This window comes from Brachyhypopomus gauderio, chromosome 16 (genome assembly GCF_052324685.1).
Source record: "Brachyhypopomus gauderio isolate BG-103 chromosome 16, BGAUD_0.2, whole genome shotgun sequence".
NCBI classification, from domain to species: domain Eukaryota; kingdom Metazoa; phylum Chordata; class Actinopteri; order Gymnotiformes; family Hypopomidae; genus Brachyhypopomus; species Brachyhypopomus gauderio.
In genome coordinates this window covers 15,965,533-15,989,288 of record NC_135226.1, presented here as the reverse complement: position 1 = coordinate 15,989,288, position 23,756 = coordinate 15,965,533, and the positions used below count along the sequence as shown (strand labels likewise).

Here is a 23,756-nt window from a genome sequence, read left to right as displayed (position 1 = left end):
TTGTGTAGATGTGGAATGTTTTGTTGAGGGGGTATTTACCTGTGGTGGGGCAATTACTGTTGAGGGGTAATTGGCTGTGGGGTAGTTGACATTGAGGGGTTATTGACCTGTTGGGGTTATTGTTGTTGATAGCTTTAAATATTTCTGTGTAGTTCCTGTTAAAAGCTTGTTTAGATGTTGTATTTGTTGTTGAGGGGCAATTACCTGTGGTGGGGCAATTACTGTTGAGGGGCTATTGCCATTGGGGTAGTTAATGGAGATGTATTTGATATTGTTGAAGGCTATTCGTTTAATGGGTTTGTTAATGTTAAGAGGGGATTTAGCTGTTTGGGGCAATTACTGCTGAGGGGTAATTGGCTGTGGGGTAGTTGACATTGAGGGGTTATTGACCTGTTGGGGTTATTGTTGTTGATGGGTATTAAGATTACTGTGTGGTTCCTGTGAAGAGCTCGTTTAGATGTGGAATGTTTTGTTGAGGGGGTATTTACCTGTGGTGGGGCAATTATTGTTGAGGGGCAATTGGCTGTGGGGTAGTTGACATTGAGGGGTTATTGACCTGTTGGGGTTATTGTTGTTGATAGCTTTAAAGATTTCTGTGTAGTTCCTGTTAAAAGCTTGTTTAGATGTTGTATTTGTTGTTGAGGGGCAATTACCTGTGGTGGGGCAATTACTGTTGAGAGGCTATTGCCATTGGGGTAGTTAATGCAGATGTATTTGATATTGTTGAAGGCTATTAGTTTAATGGTGTTGTTGCGGTTAATAGGTATTATAGCTGTTTGGGGCAATTACTGCTGAGGGGTAATTGGCTGTGGGGTAGTTGATATTGAGGGGTTATTGACCTGTTAGGGTTATTGTTGTTGATGGGTATTAAGATTACTGTGTAGTTCCTGTCAAAAGCTTGTGTAGATGTGGAATGTTTTGTTGAGGGGGTATTTACCTGTGGTGGGGCAATTACTGTTGAGGGGTAATTGGCTGTGGGGTAGTTGACATTGAGGGGTTATTGACCTGTTGGGGTTATTGTTGTTGATAGCTTTAAAGATTTCTGTGTAGTTCCTGTTAAAAGCTTGTTTAGATGTTGTATTTGTTGTTGAGGGGCAATTACCTGTGGTGGGGCAATTACTGTTGAGGGGCTATTGCCATTGGGGTAGTTAATGCAGATGTATTTGATATTGTTGAAGGCTATTCGTTTAATGGGTTTGGTAATGTTAAGAGGGGATTTAGCTGTTTGGGGCAATTACTGCTGAGGGGTAATTGGCTGTGGGGTAGTTGACATTGAGGGGTTATTGACCTGTTGGGGTTATTGTTGTTGATGGGTATTAAGATTACTGTGTGGTTCCTGTGAAGAGCTCGTTTAGATGTGGAATGTTTTGTTGAGGGGGTATTTACCTGTGGTGGGGCAATTATTGTTGAGGGGCAATTGGCTGTGGGGTAGTTGACATTGAGGGGTTATTGACCTGTTGGGGTTATTGTTGTTGATAGCTTTAAAGATTTCTGTGTAGTTCCTGTTAAAAGCTTGTTTAGATGTTGTATTTGTTGTTGAGGGGCAATTACCTGTGGTGGGGCAATTACTGTTGAGAGGCTATTGCCATTGGGGTAGTTAATGCAGATGTATTTGATATTGTTGAAGGCTATTAGTTTAATGGTGTTGTTGCGGTTAATAGGTAATATAGCTGTTTGGGGCAATTACTGCTGAGGGGTAATTGGCTGTGGGGTAGTTGATATTGAGGGGTTATTGACCTGTTAGGGTTATTGTTGTTGATGGGTATTAAGATTACTGTGTAGTTCCTGTCAAAAGCTTGTGTAGATGTGGAATGTTTTGTTGAGGGGGTAATTACCTGTGGTGGGGCAATTACTGTTGAGGGGTAATTGGCTGTGGGGTAGTTGACATTGAGGGGTTATTGACCTGTTGGGGTTATTGTTGTTGATAGCTTTAAATATTTCTGTGTAGTTCCTGTTAAAAGCTTGTTTAGATGTTGTATTTGTTGTTGAGGGGCAATTACCTGTGGTGGGGCAATTACTGTTGAGGGGCTATTGCCATTGGGGTAGTTAATGCAGATGTATTTGATATTGTTGAAGGCTATTAGTTTAATGGGTTTGTTAATGTTAAGAGGGGATTTAGCTGTTTGGGGCAATTACTGCTGAGGGGTAATTGGCTGTGGGGTAGTTGACATTGAGGGGTTATTGACCTGTTGGGGTTATTGTTGTTGATGGGTATTAAGATTACTGTGTGGTTCCTGTGAAGAGCTCGTTTAGATGTGGAATGTTTTGTTGAGGGGGTATTTACCTGTGGTGGGGCAATTATTGTTGAGGGGCAATTGGCTGTGGGGTAGTTGACATTGAGGGGTTATTGACCTGTTGGGGTTATTGTTGTTGATAGCTTTAAAGATTTCTGTGTAGTTCCTGTTAAAAGCTTGTTTAGATGTTGTATTTGTTGTTGAGGGGCAATTACCTGTGGTGGGGCAATTACTGTTGAGGGGCTATTGCCATTGGGGTAGTTAATGCAGATGTATTTGATATTGTTGAAGGCTATTAGTTTAATGGTGTTGTTGCGGTTAATAGGTAATATAGCTGTTTGGGGCAATTACTGCTGAGGGGTAATTGGCTGTGGGGTAGTTGACATTGAGGGGTTATTGACCTGTTGGGGTTATTGTTGTTGATGTGTATTAAGAATATTGTGTAGTTCCTGGTAAAAGCTTGTGTAGATGTGGAATGTTTTGTTGAGGGGGTAATTACCTGTGGTGGGGCAATTACTGTTGAGGGGTAATTGGCTGTGGGGTAGTTGACATTGAGGGGTTATTGACCTGTTGGGGTTATTGTTGTTGATAGCTTTAAATATTTCTGTGTAGTTCCTGTTAAAAGCTTGTTTAGATGTTGTATTTGTTGTTGAGGGGCAATTACCTGTGGTGGGGCAATTACTGTTGAGGGGCTATTGCCATTGGGGTAGTTAATGCAGATGTATTTGATATTGTTGAAGGCTATTAGTTTAATGGTGTTGTTGCGGTTAATAGGTAATATAGCTGTTTGGGGCAATTACTGCTGAGGGGTAATTGGCTGTGGGGTAGTTGACATTGAGGGGTTATTGACCTGTTGGGGTTATTGTTGTTGATGTGTATTAAGAATATTGTGTAGTTCCTGGTAAAAGCTTGTTGTTTATTTATTTATTATTTATTTATTTTTGAGGGGGTATTTATTTGTGGTGGGGCAATTACTGTTATGGGGCAATTACTGTTGAGGGGTAATTGGTTGTGGGTTAGTTAAAATTGAGTTGTTGTTCAGTTATACAGTTAATACTGCTGCAGGGACTGAGGGAGAGAAGAGGTTCCGTGCGTGTGTTGTGTGAGCCTGTGGGGATCTCCCTTACGGAATGTTCAGTTCTGAACATTCCGCCATTCATTCTCTATGGGAAAAAGTCAACTTTGAGGACTTGTCCTGAGGACACCGTATGTCCGACATGTCCCAAAAGCACAAGCACACTTCTTCCATATGGGATCTGTGAACCTGCCAGTTTTCAAGGTTCTAGCTCAAAAACTGCGACCTGTGAAAGTTACCGAAAAGTCGAATAGAATAATAATAAGAAAAAGAAGAATAGGGAGAACAGTATGTTGGCTGCTTCGCAAGCCAACATAATAACTAGATAGGCAAAGTTTGTGAACAAACTTTATGTTGGCTTGCAAAGCAGTCGAAACGCTGTTTTGAATGTTGATGGCCTAATGTTAAAGGTTGTTTTAATGTCATCATTGTTAGATTATGTTGCGGTTAAGGAGTAGTTTAGGTGTTTGGGGTAATTACTGCTGAGGGGTAATTGGCTGTGGGGTAGTTGACATTGAGGGGTTATTGACCTGTTGGGGTTATTGTTGTTGATGGCTATTAAGATTACTGTGTAGCTCCTGTTAAAAGCTTGTTTAGATGTGGAATGTTTTGTTGAGGGGGTATTTACCTGTGGTGGGGCAATAACTGTTGAGGGGTAATTGGGTGTGGGGTAGTTGACATTGAGGGGTTATTGACCTGTTGGAGTTATTGTTGTTGATAGCTTTAAAGATTTCTGTGTAGTTCCTGTTAAAAGCTTGTTTAGATGTTGTATTTGTTGTTGAGGGGCAATTACCTGTGGTGGGGCAATTACTGTTGAGGGGCTATTGCCATTGGGGTAGTTAATGCAGATGTATTTGATATTGTTGAAGGCTATTCGTTTAATGGTGTTGTTGCGGTGAATAGGTAATATAGCTGTTTGGGGCAATTACTGCTGAGGGGTAATTGGCTGTGGGGTAGTTGATATTGAGGGGTTATTGACCTGTTGGGGTTATTGTTGTTGATGGGTATAAAGATTACTGTGTAGTTCCTGTTAAAAGCTTGTTTAGATGTGGAATGTTTTGTTGAGGGGGTATTTACCTGTGGTGGGGCAATTACTGTTGAGGGGTAATTGGTTGTGGGTTAGTTAAAATTGAGTGGTTGTTCAGTTATACAGTTAATACTGCTGCAGGGACTGAGGGAGAGAAGAGGTTCCGTGCGTGTGTGCTCCATCTGCTCTATCTGCCCCTCTGATCCATCTGCCCTTCTGCCCCATCTGCTTTATCTGCCCCATCTGCCCGTCTGCTCCATCTGCCCCGCTGCTCTACCTGCCCTGCTGCTCTACCTGCCCCATCTGCCCCTCTGCTCCATCTTCCCCATCTGTTCCTCTGCTCCATCTGTGTGTGTCTGTGTGGAGTGGGTATGAGAGAAATGCATGTGTGTGTGCGTACGTGTGTGAGGGGGAGGGGGAGACACATTCAACATAACTGACACCACTCTGAGTGGAGGAGCCTCGTTTAATGTGATTTGCACCCTCCGAACAAACGGTCGTAGTTCGGGCTCTATTTAACGTATCGCTTAACCGAAGATATTGTATGAGAGAGGACCCCTGGCTGATCATTTTCGTGTAATTTGTGTGTTGTTTGACCCAATATTTTCTGATTTATGACAAGTTAAAAACAGGCTAATTGTGAAAAATCCCTTAACTGAAACACGGTCTCTGCCACTGTAGACGCCTTGTTTAATGTGATTTGCACCCTCCGAACAAACGGTCGTAGTTCGGGCTCTATTTAACGTATCGCTTAACCGAAGATATTGTATGAGAGAGGACCCCTGGCTGATCATTTTCGTGTAATTTGTGTGTTGTTTGACCCAATATTTTCTGATTTATGACAAGTTAAAAACAGGCTAATTGTGAAAAATCCCTTAACTGAAACACGGTCTCTGCCACTGTAGACGCCTTGTTTAATGTGATTTGCACCCTCCGAACAAACGGTCGTAGTTCGGGCTCTATTTAACGTATCGCTTAACCGAAGATATTGTATGAGAGAGGACCCCTGGCTGATCATTTTCGTGTAATTTGTGTGTTGTTTGACCCAATATTTTCTGATTTATGACAAGTTAAAAACAGGCTAATTGTGAAAAATCCCTTAACTGAAACACGGTCTCTGCCACTGTAGACGCCTTGTTTAATGTGATTTGCACCCTCCGAACAAACGGTCGTAGTTCGGGCTCTATTTAACGTATCGCTTAACCGAAGATATTGTATGAGAGAGGACCCCTGGCTGATCATTTTCGTGTAATTTGTGTGTTGTTTGACCCAATATTTTCTGATTTATGACAAGTTAAAAACAGGCTAATTGTGAAAAATCCCTTAACTGAAACACGGTCTCTGCCACTGTAGACGCCTTGTTTAATGTGATTTGCACCCTCCGAACAAACGGTCGTAGTTCGGGCTCTATTTAACGTATCGCTTAACCGAAGATATTGTATGAGAGAGGACCCCTGGCTGATCATTTTGGTGTAATTTATGTGTTGTTTGACCCAATATTTTCTGATTTATGACAAGTTAAAAACAGGCTAATTGTGAAAAATCCCTTAACTGAAACACGGTCTCTGCCACTGTAGACGCCTTGTTTAATGTGATTTGCACCCTCCGAACAAACGGTCGTAGTTCGGGCTCTATTTAACGTATCGCTTAACCGAAGATATTGTATGAGAGAGGACCCCTGGCTGATCATTTTGGTGTAATTTATGTGTTGTTTGACCCAATATTGTCTGATTTATGACAAGTTAAACACAGAGGCAAATTGTGAAAAAGACAGTTCTGATTTTGAGAAATTAACATGGGAGTTAATGGGGCAGTTTTCTGTGTCTAGTGCCAAACAAATGCTCATAACTCTAAAAGTAATTAATAAAATGATTAGATATTTTGGCCTGCCAGAAAGGACAAATTTCTCTCTCATTTAAAATTTAAATGGAGCTTCTAGATGAAAGTGGAAGGAATTTACAGCTGTTTATCCAGGAGATTTTTCATGAGAGCACACTAACTGGGGACATTTCTGAACATTCCGCCATTCATTCTCTATGGGAAAAAGTCAACTTTGAGGACTTGTCCTGAGGACACCGTATGTCCGACATGTCCCAAAAGCACAAGCACACTTCTTCCATATGAGATCTGTGAACCTGCCAATTTTCAAGGTTCTAGCTCAAAAACTGCGACCTGTGAAAGTTACCGAAAACTCGAATAGAATAATAATAATAAGAAGAAGAAGAATAAGAAGAATAGGGAGAACAGTATGTTGGCTGCTTCGCAAGCCAACATAATAAGAAAAAGAAGAATAGGGAGAACAGTATGTTGGCTGCTTCGCAAGCCAACATAAAAAGAAGAATAGGGAGAACAGTATGTTGGCTGCTTCGCAAGCCAACATAACTATGTCACGGGTAACTTTTAAATGAGTAATTAAGCAGTAGCCTATCACACACCTTTATATCTGATATTCAAATATATCATTGGATAGTAGTGGCCTTCATGAGAGAGAAGGACATTGCTGGATGAAAGCTTGTCGCTTGGTATATCAGTAACTAATAATTTTAATAACTGAAATTTATTTCAAACTTTTCGCACTTAAAAGTGAATTATTTCGTGCTCCTCTGGACCTTTAAGAAACATGCCCAGTCATCAAATACAATCGCTCTGCAGGTAACGCAGTCGTGAGTATGTGCACGCTCCCGTTAATGGGTATGCGCGTTCACAATCGAGTTAGTGATGAGCGGGTGTTAGAACTGGTACTTCAGAGTGTTAGCGGACTCCGAGACAGACCTATTCGCTTTTTATTTTTTACAAAAGCCTTCCCGAACAAATATTTTACTTGTATCGAAACTGGACTAAATCCCGCTCTAATCAATAGGACCTAAGACGTGCGCGGAGGAGTTTATATGTTACATTTACAGGTCACTCTGCGCAGAGATACAGTTTTACCCGAGAAGGAATTCTTCAGCCGGTAAGATGCTGGATTTATGCTGCGGTTCTGGGACGTAATTCTGTTGAACACGGTTGTGCGACATTATCCATAGGTTCGTGATATAACTGAACGGTTTGCTTTTCCTTGCTTTGTGTCAGTTTCAAATTACTTTATGCTGTTACAAATCAGTCGTACTTCAGTCTCGACTGAATCTAACTTATATCTCTCGTAAGTGCGCTATTTTCTGTACATCTCTATTACTTCTTACTATAAGTCACTGAGCCCCGGCCATGGTAGCTACGAATAAGTTTTCCGTGTCGTATTACGAACAGGATTAAGAAATGTCATAATCTGATTATGAATCTATAAAGATTTGAGTACGTTTTCCATGTTACCGCCCTGTACAGTCACAAAGGTGGGGACCATCCACGACACTTTATAACGTCCCCAATGTCATTTATATCGTTATAAGCGCATATGTAGTTCAAAAAAGTACACAAAATGATGAGAATTCAACTGAAAATTTGCTTTTAATAAATTGATTTCAAAACCACCGCGCAATTTCTTAACAAAATATTGTTCTTAGCAGATCTTATTACTTCTTGTCTTTTGATGACACGCATAACATCTCGCCAGTGTCCATTTTATATATTATTGGCAACATACATCTTGGTCTTCTTGGTTCTGTATATCTAAGCTACGCTTGTGTTCTTTGGTTTTATTTATAGTCTGACTGGGTAACTTGTAATCCCGTGTCACAATTACATATTGTCATCCTACTATACAGATATATTGCTGCCACACACCTAGACTAGGTAAAACAACAAATTGTGAAAACACAAATGTTAGTTCAATAACATATTTAACCACATTTATTGTGAGTAATTAACTAAATGAAGAACACCCCCTCCCATATGGTGACTTCATTTAATTATTCTTTAGCATATGTAAAGGTACAAATGTTTGTGTTTAAAAGATGTATGAAAAGTTACCCTTAGAACAAAATTATGCAGATGACAAGATCAAAGATCTAGTCAGAAAATGCTGCAAGCAACAGGACAGTTTTGTATACATGGAATAACAGAGGCTTTGGAACAGCCAGACAAACCTCATCTTAACAACACAATCTGGAATACATGGCAATTGCATTCGCCAGATCTCGGGTAATAACCTCAGCAGTGGTACTGCTGGCCGAGACACTGTAATGTCAGGTGCTTATTGAACCTTTATCGCAACCCATAAATCTTGACGAAATCAGCGCACACTATGATCCAAGCTTTTAACCACGTTGTCTGAGTGTACTAAAGTGTTGGTGAACGTGTCTGTAGCAGTGTTCCTTAGATGGATTACTGTGACAGTATGTGTCCAGTATATAAACATAAAAAATAATGTTTACAGTTTTTACATAAAACAGTAGACAAAATATAATATTGTGATTATGTCACTACATTTCAGCAAACCTGAGAATATTTTACCATTTTAATGTTTATCACTTAGTATTATGAGTATTGGTATTGTATGTGTGTGTCATATTTTGTCAATTGTGATTTTTACACCCCAATCGAAATTTGTCCTCCGCTTTTAACCCATCTGTGCAGTCAGAACACACACACACACTAGTGATTACTAGGGGGCTGTGGATCACACGTGCCCAGAGCGGTGGGCAGCCCTAGCCCGGCGCCCGGGGAGCAGTTGGGGTTAGGTGCCTTGCTCAAGGGCACCTCAGTCATGGCCTGTCTGGGAATTGAACCCACGACCCTCTGGTCACAAGACCAGTTCCCTAACCGCCAGGCCATGACTGCCCTAGCTGTAAAATGTCTTGTCTAAAATGTCTTTATTTTGTAAAATAAAATGTCTTGGGGTAAAATAAATAATAAATAAATGGGGTAAAATAAAATGTTTACTAAAATTTTATTTTAGTAAAATGTCTTTATTTTGCCCCAAATTAATTGTTCTTTCATATGAATGTCTTTACTCAAACGTTTCATTTATTTGTTATTGTGGCTTTAGCCATAAAAGATTACTGAGGCTAAGAATATGATAATGATCAAAAAACTATATATTGTGTAGCCCTATTTAACATTTTCTATGTTGTTCAGTTGGTACAATAAATCATATTTACTCTGTCAGTGCTGAAAATACCTTCCTCAAATACAGATCTTTATCCTTTTTACAGTATTCGTCAATAACAGCAGATTTAACAGTGCTAAATTTAAGTGGTCACAGTCTTGCAGGAAAATGCAGCATATGTGTTTGAGAGACCATGTGTCCCTGACTGAACTTGTCGGTATGTTCTAATAAGCTTTGGCTTTGGCTTGGTCTAGTCCTCTGGACTGAAGGTATTCCAAGACATGGACAAACTAAGAGGTGTTCTACCATAATCCTTATCTGGAAAGTGAATGTTTTGGCCACTGAATAAGTTAAGTGTTCATTTGTGTGTTCTATACTTTATACATATAATCTTACATAATCGGATCAGTGGCACTGGATTCCTTATATCACAAACCTTTATTTTCCTTGCCTTCTGGATTGCAGGTGTTTATGCATTTTTAAATTGACTCCAGCACTTTATATTTCAGATCACCAAGTAGCTGGGTTGAATACTGATTAAGTAGGCAGTTCTGAATGTGAAGTATTAAAGTAATGGCTGGGAGGACCATTAGGAGGTGATAAAGAATATCCATGTTTTCATTTCATATGCTTGTGTGAAATGAATAGGCCCAAGTGTTTTCATGAGAAGGCTCTCTGCGCCATACTGTAGTAAGAAGTAGAAAGCTGAGTTGTGACTGTAAAATTTATAAAAATTTTCCTGAGGAGAATGCCTAATTTTTTTACTAATTAATGCTAACTTTTCTGCTCTACTCCAGGTTGTTTAATTTGAATAGCTAGACCTAAAGGTTTGTGCCTGTCTTTAAAAAAATCAGTTTGGTGAAAGTCCAAGAAATATTTGTTATCTAAATCATTGATCTTTAATTGCTCAATCGCAATCACAGGCCCTGCCCCTCTCATTATGACTTCATTATTTGTTAATGCCATTCACATGTGCCCTGTTTCATCTCTCTGCTTTTAGTCACCACTTAAACCCGCAGGTTTCTGTCATCATCGCTGCGCCTCATTGCACATCAAGAAATCGAGAAGTCATGCCGTCAGTCCCAATGGTGTGGTTCATAGTAACTGTTAAGACGCTTCTTTACTGCATTTCCTGACTAGTGTTTGATTTGCTGCGTAATCAGCTATTTGCTTTTCTTGTGGTTGAAAGACTTTTCGACAAACCAATTGCCTCTCACTCCCTCAATGCCTTTACACTTAATTTAGGTACAATTTGTGTGAAATATTACATTTTACTAAAATTTTAAAATACATTTTTCCTTTTTCAAATTTTATGTTGTATTTTCATGAACAAAAGTCAAAGAACATGTGACATTGAAAAAGTAAACAAATTTATTTACATGGAAGTCTTTAAAAATTTAAAAATTAGGATGTGAGACAGGACCAATAATTTCTGGAAGGACAGCTAGCAGTCATTGAGACAGCAGGAGTTGAGCCTGTCCATGGTAAGTAGGCGGCAGGATGTGACTAACTTGCATGTTGGAGGAAGAATACAAGGGAACTGGAGCTGAAAGGATATGTCAGTGTTAGCAGTCTGAACAATCTGAAATGATTTGATTTGGATTGGCTGAGAGTAATGAGACTACAGGAGACATTGTTAATGATCCTACTAGAACTTCTCCCACCTGTCCTCTTGACTCCAGCCTGTGCCGGTTTGAGGGTGTTGATGTCCACTTTGAACATTTTTATCTGTTCCTGCTTAATCATTGTTTAGAAGAACCAAAAAACCTTAAAGGAATTAACTTGTATCTAATATTTTTAGACATACATATTTGTATACTCTGGTCTGGCCATGATGTTAGCAGCCTGTGTGCATGACTGAAGTATTTTCTTTTGTGATGTCACACCAAATACAATAATCATCGCTGTGATGAGAAAAAATCATGGACAAATTATGCAACTGACACAATACAACTACAAAACAGTAGTGCCAAAATAATAAAGCTATTAAAAAGATTGAATTTGTTATTTTTTAAGTCAACATTTACAAGCATAAGCAGCTATACAAAAGAAGAATTCAGAATATATTGGCATTAGATACTTACATCCCATCAGCAATTTGTTATTATACAATACAGATTTGACAGCAATGGTTGTTGTTGTTAACAAAGCAATTTCTATAATTGCTTTAATATCATTTAAAAACTTCTCATTGCTTTGTACTGGAGATTTCCAAGATAAGCTTACAGAAGCATTCCTCAAACTACTAATAGTATGTTGGTATATTCACACTTTACTTTTTAGTGTTCACCTTCAGTGTACAGTACAAACAAATGAGGTGAATTTCCAAAAGCCAGAGGGCAAGGAGATTAGTTATCATTTCATCTCATTAAAGAGCTCACACGACTGCACATAATAAAACGGAAGTTTTTTATTTCTGAAGAGCAACAGAAAATACTGCCATTGGATCAGAAAAGATGTTCCCAGACACAAGCTTTAACTGCTTCTTCAGAATTCACATCCCGTACCTAAATGGTTGTATCGTGTGTCCCACTATGGTGCACATGTCTGCTTCTAACATCTGATTTGTTTATGCGATACATTAACCAGTCCGGCAACAGAATGTGTTTTGTATACAGGGAGCAATGCAGATGAAGCCATTGCAAATGACACTCACTGAACTGTCCTTGAATGAGAAACAGGAAGACATTAGCCTCCTGCCGCGAAACACCGCTCTACCAAACTTTAAATTGTTCCGTTTATTCAGTGACTTGTTTTGTGACAAGTGTATCAGTTGCAAAACAAACCAGAATGAAGAGACACTGCCTGGAGCCATCTTGCTGAGTGTCCTGCTGTTGTTGGGGAGGCGTGATTGGTTTCACGCACCAGACAGCATCCTATCAACCACATTTGAATGAAAATGGAAAAGTGTTCATGTGTTGTGGAAAAAAATATTGTAGATAACACAACAAGATCCACTAAAAGGAATAAGTTCTTTGCCATATTGTTTACTGCTTTTGGTAACACATTAACCAGAAATTAATTTTTTTTGTTTTGCTTTTTTAGGTCACAGTCTGAATATCTGTACTCAGTATGGATAGGCAGGGGGTGTTGTTAGCATTGCTTCAACTTTTGTGTGACTGTAACGCCAAAGACTGGAAACAGACGCTTGCAGATAAAATCAAATAACTCTATTTTATTTATAAAAGGATAATCCATAGCCGTAGTCAAAGAACATGTAAAAGTCAATAGCCAGAGAAAGAGCAGACAAAACACACAGGTAGGCAAGGATGTAAACAAGAGAAAAGTCCAAAACTTACTAACCCAGATACCACGAGCATGGACTGTGACAGAGGCACTTGATGTCATTTCATTTCATTTATATATTTATAAAGCAGGTTCAAAAACATCAACAGCTGACCAAACTGCTGTGCTGTCAAATTTGTCACAACCATAAACAGAGCAGTAATACACAAAATCCATTTTAAGCTACACACAAAGGACGAACACTAGAAATAGCAAACATCACAATAAAACAAACGTGGTAAAACTTTCAAAAGCAGCTCTCATAATCAGTTAAAAGCTAAGCTATAAAAATGAGTTTTAAAACAGGTAAAGTGGGGCCAGTCTAACATGTGATCTGTGCTCATTCCAGATCCTGGGAGCAATTACAGCAAAAGCATGATCACCTCTATGGTTCAGCTTTGACAACCACGAGAAGATGACCAGAAGGTCTGAGTGACCTAGGTGGTATGTAGGGAGTTAATAGCAGAGAGATAGTTTGAAGCAAAAAATCCATTCATGGGTTTATAAGCAAATAATAAAACAAGACGCCAATGAAGGGAAGCCAATAATGGAAGAAATATGCTCACACTTATGAAGTTGAGCCACTGCATTCTGGTTCAGCTGTAAGTGTGAGAGAGTCTCAATACTACAGACATAACGAGCCTTACAACAATCAAGTCAGGAGGAAATAACATATGTATAAACCTTTCAAAATCGTTAAATGAAAAGTTAATCTTAGACAAACGGATGGATCCGTTAAAAAAAGCTAGATAGTGAGTTAATCATAATTTTTACAGATTTTTACAAAAGTTTCAGGGAACATAGACCTGATGGCTATGTTATGTGATGGCTTACAAAATGGATAGTCACATGTGATAATTCTATTTGGTCTGAAAACTGCTGAGACTTTACAGTTTTATAATAAGCAAAATCTATAATACGTAAGCTTACTGTCTGATTATTTATAATGGAATTTTTAAGAAAATAACTACCAGGGTCTAAATCAAGATCTTTTATGAGGCTTCCAGCTTCGCATAAAACTCCTTGGATGTAGTGATTTGCAGAGTACATCTTGGTGGTCCTTAATACCACAGGCTATAGTCATGATACTGTTGCTTTCTGAAAACAGAGACGAGATGCAGCATTTTAGGGACATTTTAGAGATCATGTAAGGGTGTAATAAGATACTTAGGCAGACTGTTAAATGTTAATTTATTTGTAGAATGTGCTGCTTGGGAATGCTATGAGTGACCAAGCCAAGTTCAAACAAGTCAAGTCTTGTTTTTGTAACATTACCACATTAAATGAAGTTAATGTTTGCAGACAATTTAGTGAAAGCCGTGTGGTCATGAACGTTATTTTTAGCCTTAAGGAGAAAGGGGGTCTTCCTTTCTACCTGATTGATTGCATTCCAATCGCTGTTCGCATTTGCGTGGTTTAAACTTGGACCAAGATCTTTCTTTCATTTTGTATCAGTAAACATGGCGTGCGCTGTCATGTTTACAATTCAACATGCCTGCCAAGGTTGAGGAAGTTTTTTAACCATTTTACCCCTCAGAGTGGACTTGACCTTTGACACCTCTAACACCAAAATATATTATTTGAGTTCATACTATGCATTCCCTCTGTTTAGAATGACCCACACTAACAATTTAAGGTAAACGTTGACGTGATTTAAAAGCTCATACAGTTTATGCGGCAATTACCAGGTCTCACCAGGTTTAAGTGGTTTATTCCCTTTGATCAGGCTTGAGAGGACATCAGCGGAGTTGACTTTGGGTGAGAGATGTCATAACTCTGCGACTTTCTACCGAACCGCCACAGGTGCTGCAGCACATCGACAGTAAGTGGATGAGAAGGGAACTTCCATTTCCCAGCTATGGCTGACAAGATCGTTTTGCTGATAATTTCGATTTTTTTTCTTGTTGTTTATTGTTTTTTTTTTGTTTTATAAAATAGTCCGTACATTTTAATATTGTGCATCCATAACGTGCACAGTAGGGGTTTGAATTGCTTTATAATCTATTCACATTTTGTATACTAAATAGTCCACAACCTAAAGCAAAAGCTTGGCAAAATTTCTAATTAGAAAAAAGAATGTTATGCCAACATTCTTAGACTCAAGAAATGCACATTTAGGCATGTGTATTAAATATGAGAAGTCAATAGGTGCAAATGGTACGCACATTTATATGCACAAAATAACTTCTCATTGAAGTTGTTATCAAGGCAGTGAACCATGGGTATCAGCTGTTGCCTAGAGACCTCTATGAATAACCAATAAGCTTTTGGCAGCAAACACTAAACCATAATTTGTCATTAAACTTCTGAAGTGTACAGTAGATCAATGCAGTAATGGCATAGAGGCATAAAAATAGCACTTAGGCATTGCTTAATTAACTGATCTGATTTTGCATAAAAGACTATTGAAAGAATGACTGAACTAATTGCTTCTGTGTCCCCCAGTTGCTTCTATGTAGAAATATTATTAGTTCTGCTGTTGCTGTTCTGTTTTTGTTATTACCCCAAAACTATCCTAGTGCAACTAGTCCGGTAGCTAGTCAGGAAACTTGTGAGGTAACTAGTAAAAAGTCAGGGGCAACTCCTGATTGAAAATTACTATAGTCTATAATGCTGTATTTATTCATTTTTACCAAACTTGGTACTGTGTACACAATACTTTATGCATTTATTTTCTTACCATGTGCTGTTTCTTGTTCCTTATGTTGTGTTCTGTGTCATGCTTGAAGTGGTATCTAAGAGCCGGCAGCTGAAAAGCCATGGGCAGCTTTGAGTCTGGCTGGGTGATAGCCCAGTCTGCAGACCCTTTTGGCCCCCCTATCGTGGCCCCCCATCTCGCCGGCCTCAGTGATGAAGAGCGCCTTCACCATCCTCCTCCTCACTGTATCTGTCCTGTACAGAGCTGAGGTATGTGACCACCTAAAGCAACTCAACAGGCTGTTGAGTATAACGCTCTATAGACGTGGATAGACAGTATGTGTATAAATATTTAAAGCTGCACCATATACAATTAGGCCAAAAACATGTAAGATTATGCGTGAGCCTCCCAGTGCACGTTCACGTCACATTAACCGCATGTTTCGGCATCCCGCGGGTGCCGTCTGGCAGTGCGTCTGTGGGAAGACACTGAACGACATGGTGCAGGAATGGCAGAGTTATCAGGAAGACTGTCTGCGGAATATCAGCTCCGAGCCCGTGGCATCAGGTACGCAGAGAACATTTCCCTCCCTGCCAGTCAAGCCACAGGTCTGATTCACGAGTGGTGGATGTCTGGCTCCATCCAAAAAAACATCAAATAAAGTTTTAAATATTTGAAACTGACATTACGGCACCACTTGCACTGCTTTGCTGTTTGTTGGCCTGCGAAGTGGAGAAACCAGCGAAATACTTGTGATGAAGATGAAGTATCATAATGAACTACAGTCTCTCCTATGATGTCGAAATACTGCTGTTGAGGCTGTTTCACTGCATCATTCATTTCATCCCGTATCCTTACCCAGGTGTATTCTGCAGACGCATGTTTGATATGTATGCTTGCTGGACAGATGGCATGCCAAACACCACAGTCAAAGTACCCTGCCCCTGGTATTTGCCTTGGTATGATCAAGGTACTTGATGTCATTCATAGTTTAATGTGGAATATACAGCAATACATATATTTAGTAGTGTAAATATGAAGTGTTAACAGAATAAATAAATGTTTGAAAATGGAAGAAGATGGCATGATTATAAGACATTGTAAGGCATGATTATAAGTGATTCAGCTCCCATTTTTTGCAGTGAGCACTGGATTTGTGACCCGGGAATGTGGCCCAGACGGCCGGTGGCACACCGTCAACACCAGCCACACCTGGAGAGACCATTCACAGTGTGACTTCAATTCCAGCGACCTAAGAGAACAGGTGTGTCTTCCCCCAGTCAGAGTGTGAAGGCTTAAAACAAAATTTACTCACCATCAGTTTTTAAGATTTTCACCTTAATGGATTCCGAGGGTGGTCTGCAGGCTTTTTTGTACACCTGCATTCTCAAAATCAGGTCACAGCTTTATTACTTTTCTTCCCACTCGATTGTTTAGATACCACTCACTAGGTGAAGGACAAAAGTTCTGGGTAAATGATGTGTAACAGCATGAGGTAGACTGACATGGAGGTAATGACTTTTTTTTTTTACCTGCACAAGGAGAATTAAATTCAGGACCTTTATATAAGAGATGGAACCACAAAATATTTGCTCTAAATGAACTTGCTCCTGAAACGTTTTGTATATATTTCTTGTGCCATATGAAAACGAAAGAGTGCCATATGAGTTTTTTTTTGCATGATTGAAAAGTTATAGCTATTACAAACCATACAGTATAGTGTACAATTTTTTTACATTATTCACAACTTTATGAACTATTCACATTCATTATATGGGTTTCAAAGTGGTCCACAACCTAAAGGCATAAGACCCACTCTGAATAGTGCACTGACTATGGCGCTGTAGGTGAGTCTTTCTCATCAGGTTACTGCTATTAGACCTCCAGTTACAGTCCATTACATGTGAAGGGTTCCACAAATTTAAAAGCATCATTGCCATGCCATGGTCTCCGTCTCAAGACGCGCACAGGACCATTTGCTAGTCATGCGCTGTGAGGGGTTGGCAGTGAGGGGTTGAAATGGCTTGTAACTACAGCAACGCAGTGTCCTGGTGTTACGTAAACAGGGCAAGCTCATTAGCTTCAGTCAACAGGTTCTCAATCACAACCCACCTGGCATCGTCTTGCATGCCAGACATGTGAGAAATTACATGTTATAATGTCTTATTAACAGCAGTCTCAGGCCACACTGAAGTACACAGGAACGGTGCCTTTTTCCTATGAATGCCGTAAATCTAAGGCATTCAGGAGTTGTGTCAGAGACGTGCGTGTTGCCAAATTGACACATTTTGGTAATGCAGCTACAGTATAATAATTAAAATCATTGTGATCACAGAAGGGGCAGACTCGCTGTTTTAATGCATGTTTTAACCAGCCATCTGTGTATGTTTCAACAGGAGAATCAGATTTTGGTCCTAGTCTACTTCAGGGTGATGTACACTGTTGGATATTCTTTGTCCCTGGCAAGCCTCTCACTGGCCGTCATCATACTGCTTCTGTTTAGGTGAGTCCAAATGTCCCTAGTCCCATAGCGACAAAAAGAAGAGAACCTTTTGTCATGTAGAAACGATGTTGAACTGGCATGTGTGTTTGCCTGTAGGGTATACTTGGCCACACGACCATTACAATTTGATAATGTGACTGAACAGTGAACATTGTAAATCATCGTGTGAGTGTGGCCGCATTAACATGAGGATTCATGGTCATTTGCAGTGCGCAAATGCATCTCGTAAATGTCAGTCGTTGGCATTAGCATAGCCATTAGCAGCACGAAGCACTAGATTTTTCAGAGCAGAGCAAAAAATTGATTTGGTTTTTTTTTAAGTTCATGTGTTTTCAACATAGTCTTACCATATTTCTGCCATCTTTCTTCTGAAGCCTCCAGCTAAGTTTTGATATGTTTTGACATGTAGCCAGCATCAAAGCTCTCAGGCAGTAACAATCAGGTTGGCTAACAATGATATTTATCAGGTTCTTACTGTTATGCAGCATGCAGTGTGCAATATTGTTATTATTTTTCCAGCTTATTATGTTTTGGCAACACTTTACTGTGGTCCACATAAAATGTTCAGAGAATTCTGAACCTTTTTGGATGTCAATTACACCATAATGATTAGGTTCCTGCATTGTGCTTTGCCACCATATTATGGAATAATATGGGACAGTACCAGCAACCATGCCTAAATCAAATATTTTATCTTGATAGTTCATATTACGTATTATTAAACACTTGGTGTGACCTTGTGGCACTAAACCTCAGGTGTGCTACTTGCAACCACTGACGTTTGCATTTGTTTCTGCTTTTTTGTAAATGGCAATTTTTTTGGTTGCAATATTGTAGGAAGCTCCGTTGCACCCGCAACTACATCCACACCAACCTCTTCACTTCCTTCATCCTGCGCGCTGTCTCCGTGCTTATGCGCGACGCTCTGCTCCCCCGGGAGATGCCCGAGTTCAGAGACGACAGTGACGTGCCCGTTGTCCTGAACGAGCAGGTCTGTGCTCCCGTTAATGCTACGGTCTCTAATATTCTCACATACACCCAAAAAGGATTTCCTGTATCTAATTCAAGTTTACAGTCACACATGACAAGTACACTTATCCTAAAATCATACATCTCAAGTCATACTTTTTAATCAGAAGACCTAACAGAATACATTTAAAGATTTTGTGGCTCCCTGACCCCTGACCCCTGACCCTCCGTGCCCTGCCTCCAGGCCCTGTCTGCATGCCACGTAGCCCAGGTGATGATGCAATACTGCGTGGGGGCCAACTACCTTTGGCTCCTTGTGGAGGGTCTGTACCTGCACAACCTGCTGGTGCTCATGGTGTTCTCTGAGCAGACCTTCTTCTGGGGATACCTCCTTATAGGCTGGGGTAGGTATGCACACTTCTGGGCATAGAGAGCTCTTGACTGCTGGCAGTGATGTGCAATCAAAAGCATTCATCGTTTTACTCGTACACCGGTCAGCCATAATACTAAAACCACCTGCTTAATATTGGGTAGGTCTCCCTCGTCCAGCCAAAACAGCTCTGACTTCTGAATGTGTCCTGTGGTGTCTGGCACCAAGACATTAGCAGCAGGATCTTTAAGTCCTGTAAGTCCTGAAGAGAGTCCTCCGTGGATCACACTTGTTTTTCTAGTTCATCCCACAGATGCTAAATAGGACTGAGATCTGGGGGAATTTGGGGGCCAAGCCAACACCTTGAACTCTCTGTCATGTGTGTCAAAGCATTCCTGAACAATTTTTCGTAGTATGGCAGGGTTTGCGTTATCCTGCTGAAAGAGGCCATTGCCGTTAGGGAATACCACGTGTTTAGGTGGTATGTGTCAAAGTAACATCCACACCAGGAAGCCATGGCACTTGACAGGTGAAATGAGATAATCAATATTATTATTGATAATTAATATTATTATCACTTCACCTGTTGTTGGTTTTAATGTCATGGCTAACCGTTGTTGAAGCATTTATATAAGCAAGATACTGATGTGTGAGCCAAATGCTTGTCATTTTAATATTTGTTATTTATTTTTCCAGGAACTCCCATATTCTTTGTGGTGCCCTGGATCGTCGTACGCTCCTTGTATGAGAACACAATGTAAGGATTGTCTGCTGGACTTCGTGCTGTACTTTGCCGTTACTATAGAGTTGTAAAAACGAAATTTCCTCAATCCCTCTTACAGGTGCTGGGAGGTCAATGAAAACTTGGGGTATTGGTGGATCATCCGAACTCCAATCCTCCTGGCTATTTTAGTGAGTCTTGGTGATTGGTGTGGACTCATAAGTAAAACATTTTGAGGTGTTTGAACTTAATACTAGTAACACCTTCAAGTATATTTTTAGAAGGTTTTTTCCAGTATGTGTGTATGTCTAAGGACTTGGAAACTCTCGGTTACAATTTAGGCTTCTTTCTGGTTTTGTGAAATGTTACCCATCTGAACATCAAGATTAATCTGATATTATAGTAGCCTTCTACTATAATTTGTCATAATCATCTCTCTTGTGCATTCATCTCTATGGTTTCTTTAATATGATTTTTCATTCTGATTGTGTGATACATTGCAGGTAAACTTTTTTATATTCATAAGGATTATTCAGATCCTTGTCTCCAAGTTGAAAGCACATCAAATGAGATATACAGACTATAAATTCAGGTAAGGCTATGCAAACACAAGGCCAACTAAACTGGACTACATTCAGGATTAATATAGTGTATGTTCTTAATGAAGTTTTTTTGACTAACCTTTGTACACTTGACATTTGACATTCTTCAGGCAGTATAGACAGTCATCCTCGGTGTACTCATTTGCTTCGAATATCTTTCTCTATCCATATTATTATCTATCTTTAATAATAATTAAAATGTGTACGCATGACTAGAACTTCCTCCATAAACCTTCAGCGTTTATGGGCATAAATCCTCTGACATTACATGTTGCCTTTGGTTACAGGAGGGTCTTTAGGAGTTTGTGTTTACGCCAAATCCAGTGGGGAATTATAGGATGTGTCATTTTAAAACCTACATTTTGACATTATTGTAAATGATAAATTCATAAATTTCCAATCCAAGTGAATGGAAGCTAGGAAATCAGATTTCAGATCTCTGCTCTCTTTGTTATTTAGTAATTGTAAAGACAACAGCACGATGAGGATAAATCGGTCTGGTGTACTGAACAGATTTGCGTGCGTGTGGTTCTTTAGGCTGGCCAAGTCCACCCTGACCCTCATCCCTCTGCTGGGGATCCACGAGGTGGTGTTTGCGGTGGTGACGGAGGAGCAGACCGAGGGGATTTTCCGCAGCGTCAGTCTCTTCTTTCATCTTTTCTGTAGCTCCTTTCAGGTACAGGCCCGACGGCAAAGCCCTGCCGTTAAACCCCACACCCTCTCTTGGGGGAAGCCTATTCATCGCCGACACGTTTAAGAGATTGTTCTTCTTCCTTCTGTGTTCCTCTGCAGGGTTTTCTGGTGGCTATTTTGTACTGTTTTGTGAATAAAGAGGTAAGAGCCACCAAAATGCTGCTGAAAGATGCTGAACTCCAAAAAGTGTTTGGTCTGCACACCGCCTGGTCCTTCAGGATCAACTGCTTTCATATAATCTTTATTTTATGATATATGTATGTATTTATGTCCATAAACTTGAACACATGCACTGATTTGAGAATGTCTTATGTGGGAGGACATTCCAGACGTAATGAACTCTACTACTGTACATCAGATCATATTGCACCATGATATAATGCAAGTCTGAAATGATCACGTGCTTAATTAATGTGTGTGTGTGTGTGTGTGTGTGTGTGTTTGTGTGTGTGTGTGTGTGTGCATACGATAACTACAACGTAACTACTTATACACACTATTAACATACCGAGAAACAACGGAGTGTTAAAATGGTTCTCTGACTATGCCGCACTCACTCACAGGTGCAGTCGGAGATCAAGAAAAAATGGCAGCGTTGGAAACTGGGAATGAGTATCCTGGATGAGCAGCGCACAACGGGCAGCAACACGGCACAGGGCTTCAAGTGCCCCCACGAGCCCCCGTGCCAGCGGGACTGTCCCGAGAGACACGGCAGCACTGAGGGCTCCGACCCTCCCCCCGCCTCCGCCCCGCCCTCCACCCAGCGTCACCACCATCCGAAGAAGGGCAAGGCGTACTGCTACATCTCTGGGCGCAAGCAAGGGCTGAACGGATTTGGCCCGCCAGCTCTGGACCACGCTAGGGTGGAAGGAGCGATCGGCTACTGTGAGAGCTACTGCTAAACAGACTTGGCTCGGTGGTGGCTGTGAGGTCCCAGAGGGGGCGGGTACAGGACAGGAGCTGCACACACGGAAGCAATCTGTGTCTGTTAACATGACGTTTACTAGGGAGAGTGTGTCAGCACAGTTTACAGGTAGCGCGAACATTTATGATGTTAGCTTTGAACGGACCTTTTCTGGAAAGCAGTGCGACAGTCTATAACTGGACTTCATGAAGCCTTCAAGTGCTTTAGAAACAGGAAGGTCCCAACAAAGTTGTGGTCTTTATTATGTCTTATTTTTGTTTTTCTACCTCCTTGAATCATTTTGATAATGTTGTGTCACCAGAGCACCATTACTCTCAAGCAAGTCTGGCCGCATTAAACTGCTGAGGGTTATCGACTTACAAACAAAACATGTACCCAACTGAATATATCCTGTGTGCACAGGTGATACAGCTTCTACAACCTTGTTATAGTGTCTCATGGTCATAGAGTGCCAAATACAATGCTTTTGCTTGTATGAGCTATATATCATCAGCCCTAATTAGTTTCCAATTAGAGCCACCTAATATTAGTTGATACCTAATATATTTGTGACTTAGATATGAGCTCAAGAGTCATGACTAACATTGCTGTAATGGTTTTCTTGGTTGGGTCACTCATGGCATGTATTGCCACTGCAGATGTTATTTGGAAGGTGCCATAGAATGCATAAAATAAAGTGTTCACCTGTTCTGTCACCTGCAGTCTTACAGTCCTGTGGTGTATTTAAGGGGATACAGGTCTGTGCACACAACAGGCGATCTAATCTGCTCTTTATGGCATGGAATTCCATCAGTGGCCTAAAACCCTCACATGGACATAACACAGATGCCAACAGAGCATTATATTAATACCACAGACTTTCCGACAGGTATGGCTAAGCAGGTTTTGAATCTGAATGTGTTTACTACTTTCTGATCATGTTGAGTAGAAGGTTTAAAATATATTTTACTGTTTATGCCTTGAAAAACATTGCAGACAGAGATTGTGGATGTTTGGTGTGGCCCATCTGAAAGGCTAGTTTTCATACTTTTCTCAATATTTAACCTAAAGCTCATTTCCTCAGAGTGTTATAACTAATCCTGTTTCTGCCTCATTACTGAATATGGTGGAATTTCACATTCACTGCTGATTTTCAAATAACCGTGATAACATGATATTCTGATTTGGTTGATTTTTACAAGGGCATTTACATGGACATAATGGGTTGTACACAATAACAGTTATTAAGTCAATTGAATGTTATTTCCTAATTATAGTGAATACACTGATATTTATTTGCAAAGTTTTACTTCCAACAGTAAAGTTTACCAAAGTTAATATATATGTAAAAACGCACTTAGCTAACACTGCATGCTTCAACTTACAGTGTGTTTTAACATATACTTTAGAATTTAAATGAAATAACATTCAGGGCATTTAGGTTCTGTGGTGGTAAATATAAATACCCCAGCAGAATCCGAAAGGCACACTGGATATGGGACTCTCATGAAACCCACGTGCAGTCCTCCACCGCAGCTCAGCTTTGATCGTGCACTGCGGTACAACATGACGTTCAAGGTCGTTCCATACCCAGGCAGCAGGCGCCCCCTAGTGGAAGCAGCTAAGAAACGACGCGAAATTGTTTACCTCTACTTCCCGGTGTTGCGTCACCCTTCCAGTGCAGTGTTTTGATAGGGCAAGGATCATATTGTATAGTATGTGTCTGGATTTGTGTTTAATAATGTTTAATA

At 40.2% G+C, this 23,756-nt stretch overlaps 1 protein-coding gene across 2 annotated transcripts; it reads left to right on the top strand.

Annotated features, from left to right (window-relative positions):
- The first annotated feature begins 7,070 nt into the window (after positions 1-7,070).
- Positions 7,071-23,725, top strand: gipr (gastric inhibitory polypeptide receptor). Of its 2 annotated transcripts, XM_076976667.1 has the most exons (15): positions 7,071-7,289; positions 14,332-14,427; positions 15,335-15,512; positions 15,714-15,810; positions 16,106-16,213; positions 16,386-16,507; positions 17,640-17,746; positions 18,584-18,737; positions 18,960-19,119; positions 19,782-19,842; positions 19,928-19,997; positions 20,310-20,398; positions 20,946-21,084; positions 21,201-21,242; positions 21,665-23,725. In XM_076976667.1, exons 3-15 carry the CDS (start codon positions 15,456-15,458, stop codon positions 22,001-22,003), a joined length of 1,545 nt encoding a protein of 514 aa, XP_076832782.1. In that variant the 5' UTR covers positions 7,071-7,289; positions 14,332-14,427; positions 15,335-15,455; the 3' UTR covers positions 22,004-23,725. The 2 variants fall into 2 exon arrangements, with proteins under 2 accessions (XP_076832782.1, XP_076832781.1); XM_076976666.1 differs by lacking the exons at positions 7,071-7,289; positions 14,332-14,427; positions 15,335-15,512 and having other exon boundaries at positions 15,605-15,810.
- The last annotated feature ends 31 nt before the right edge of the window (positions 23,726-23,756 follow it).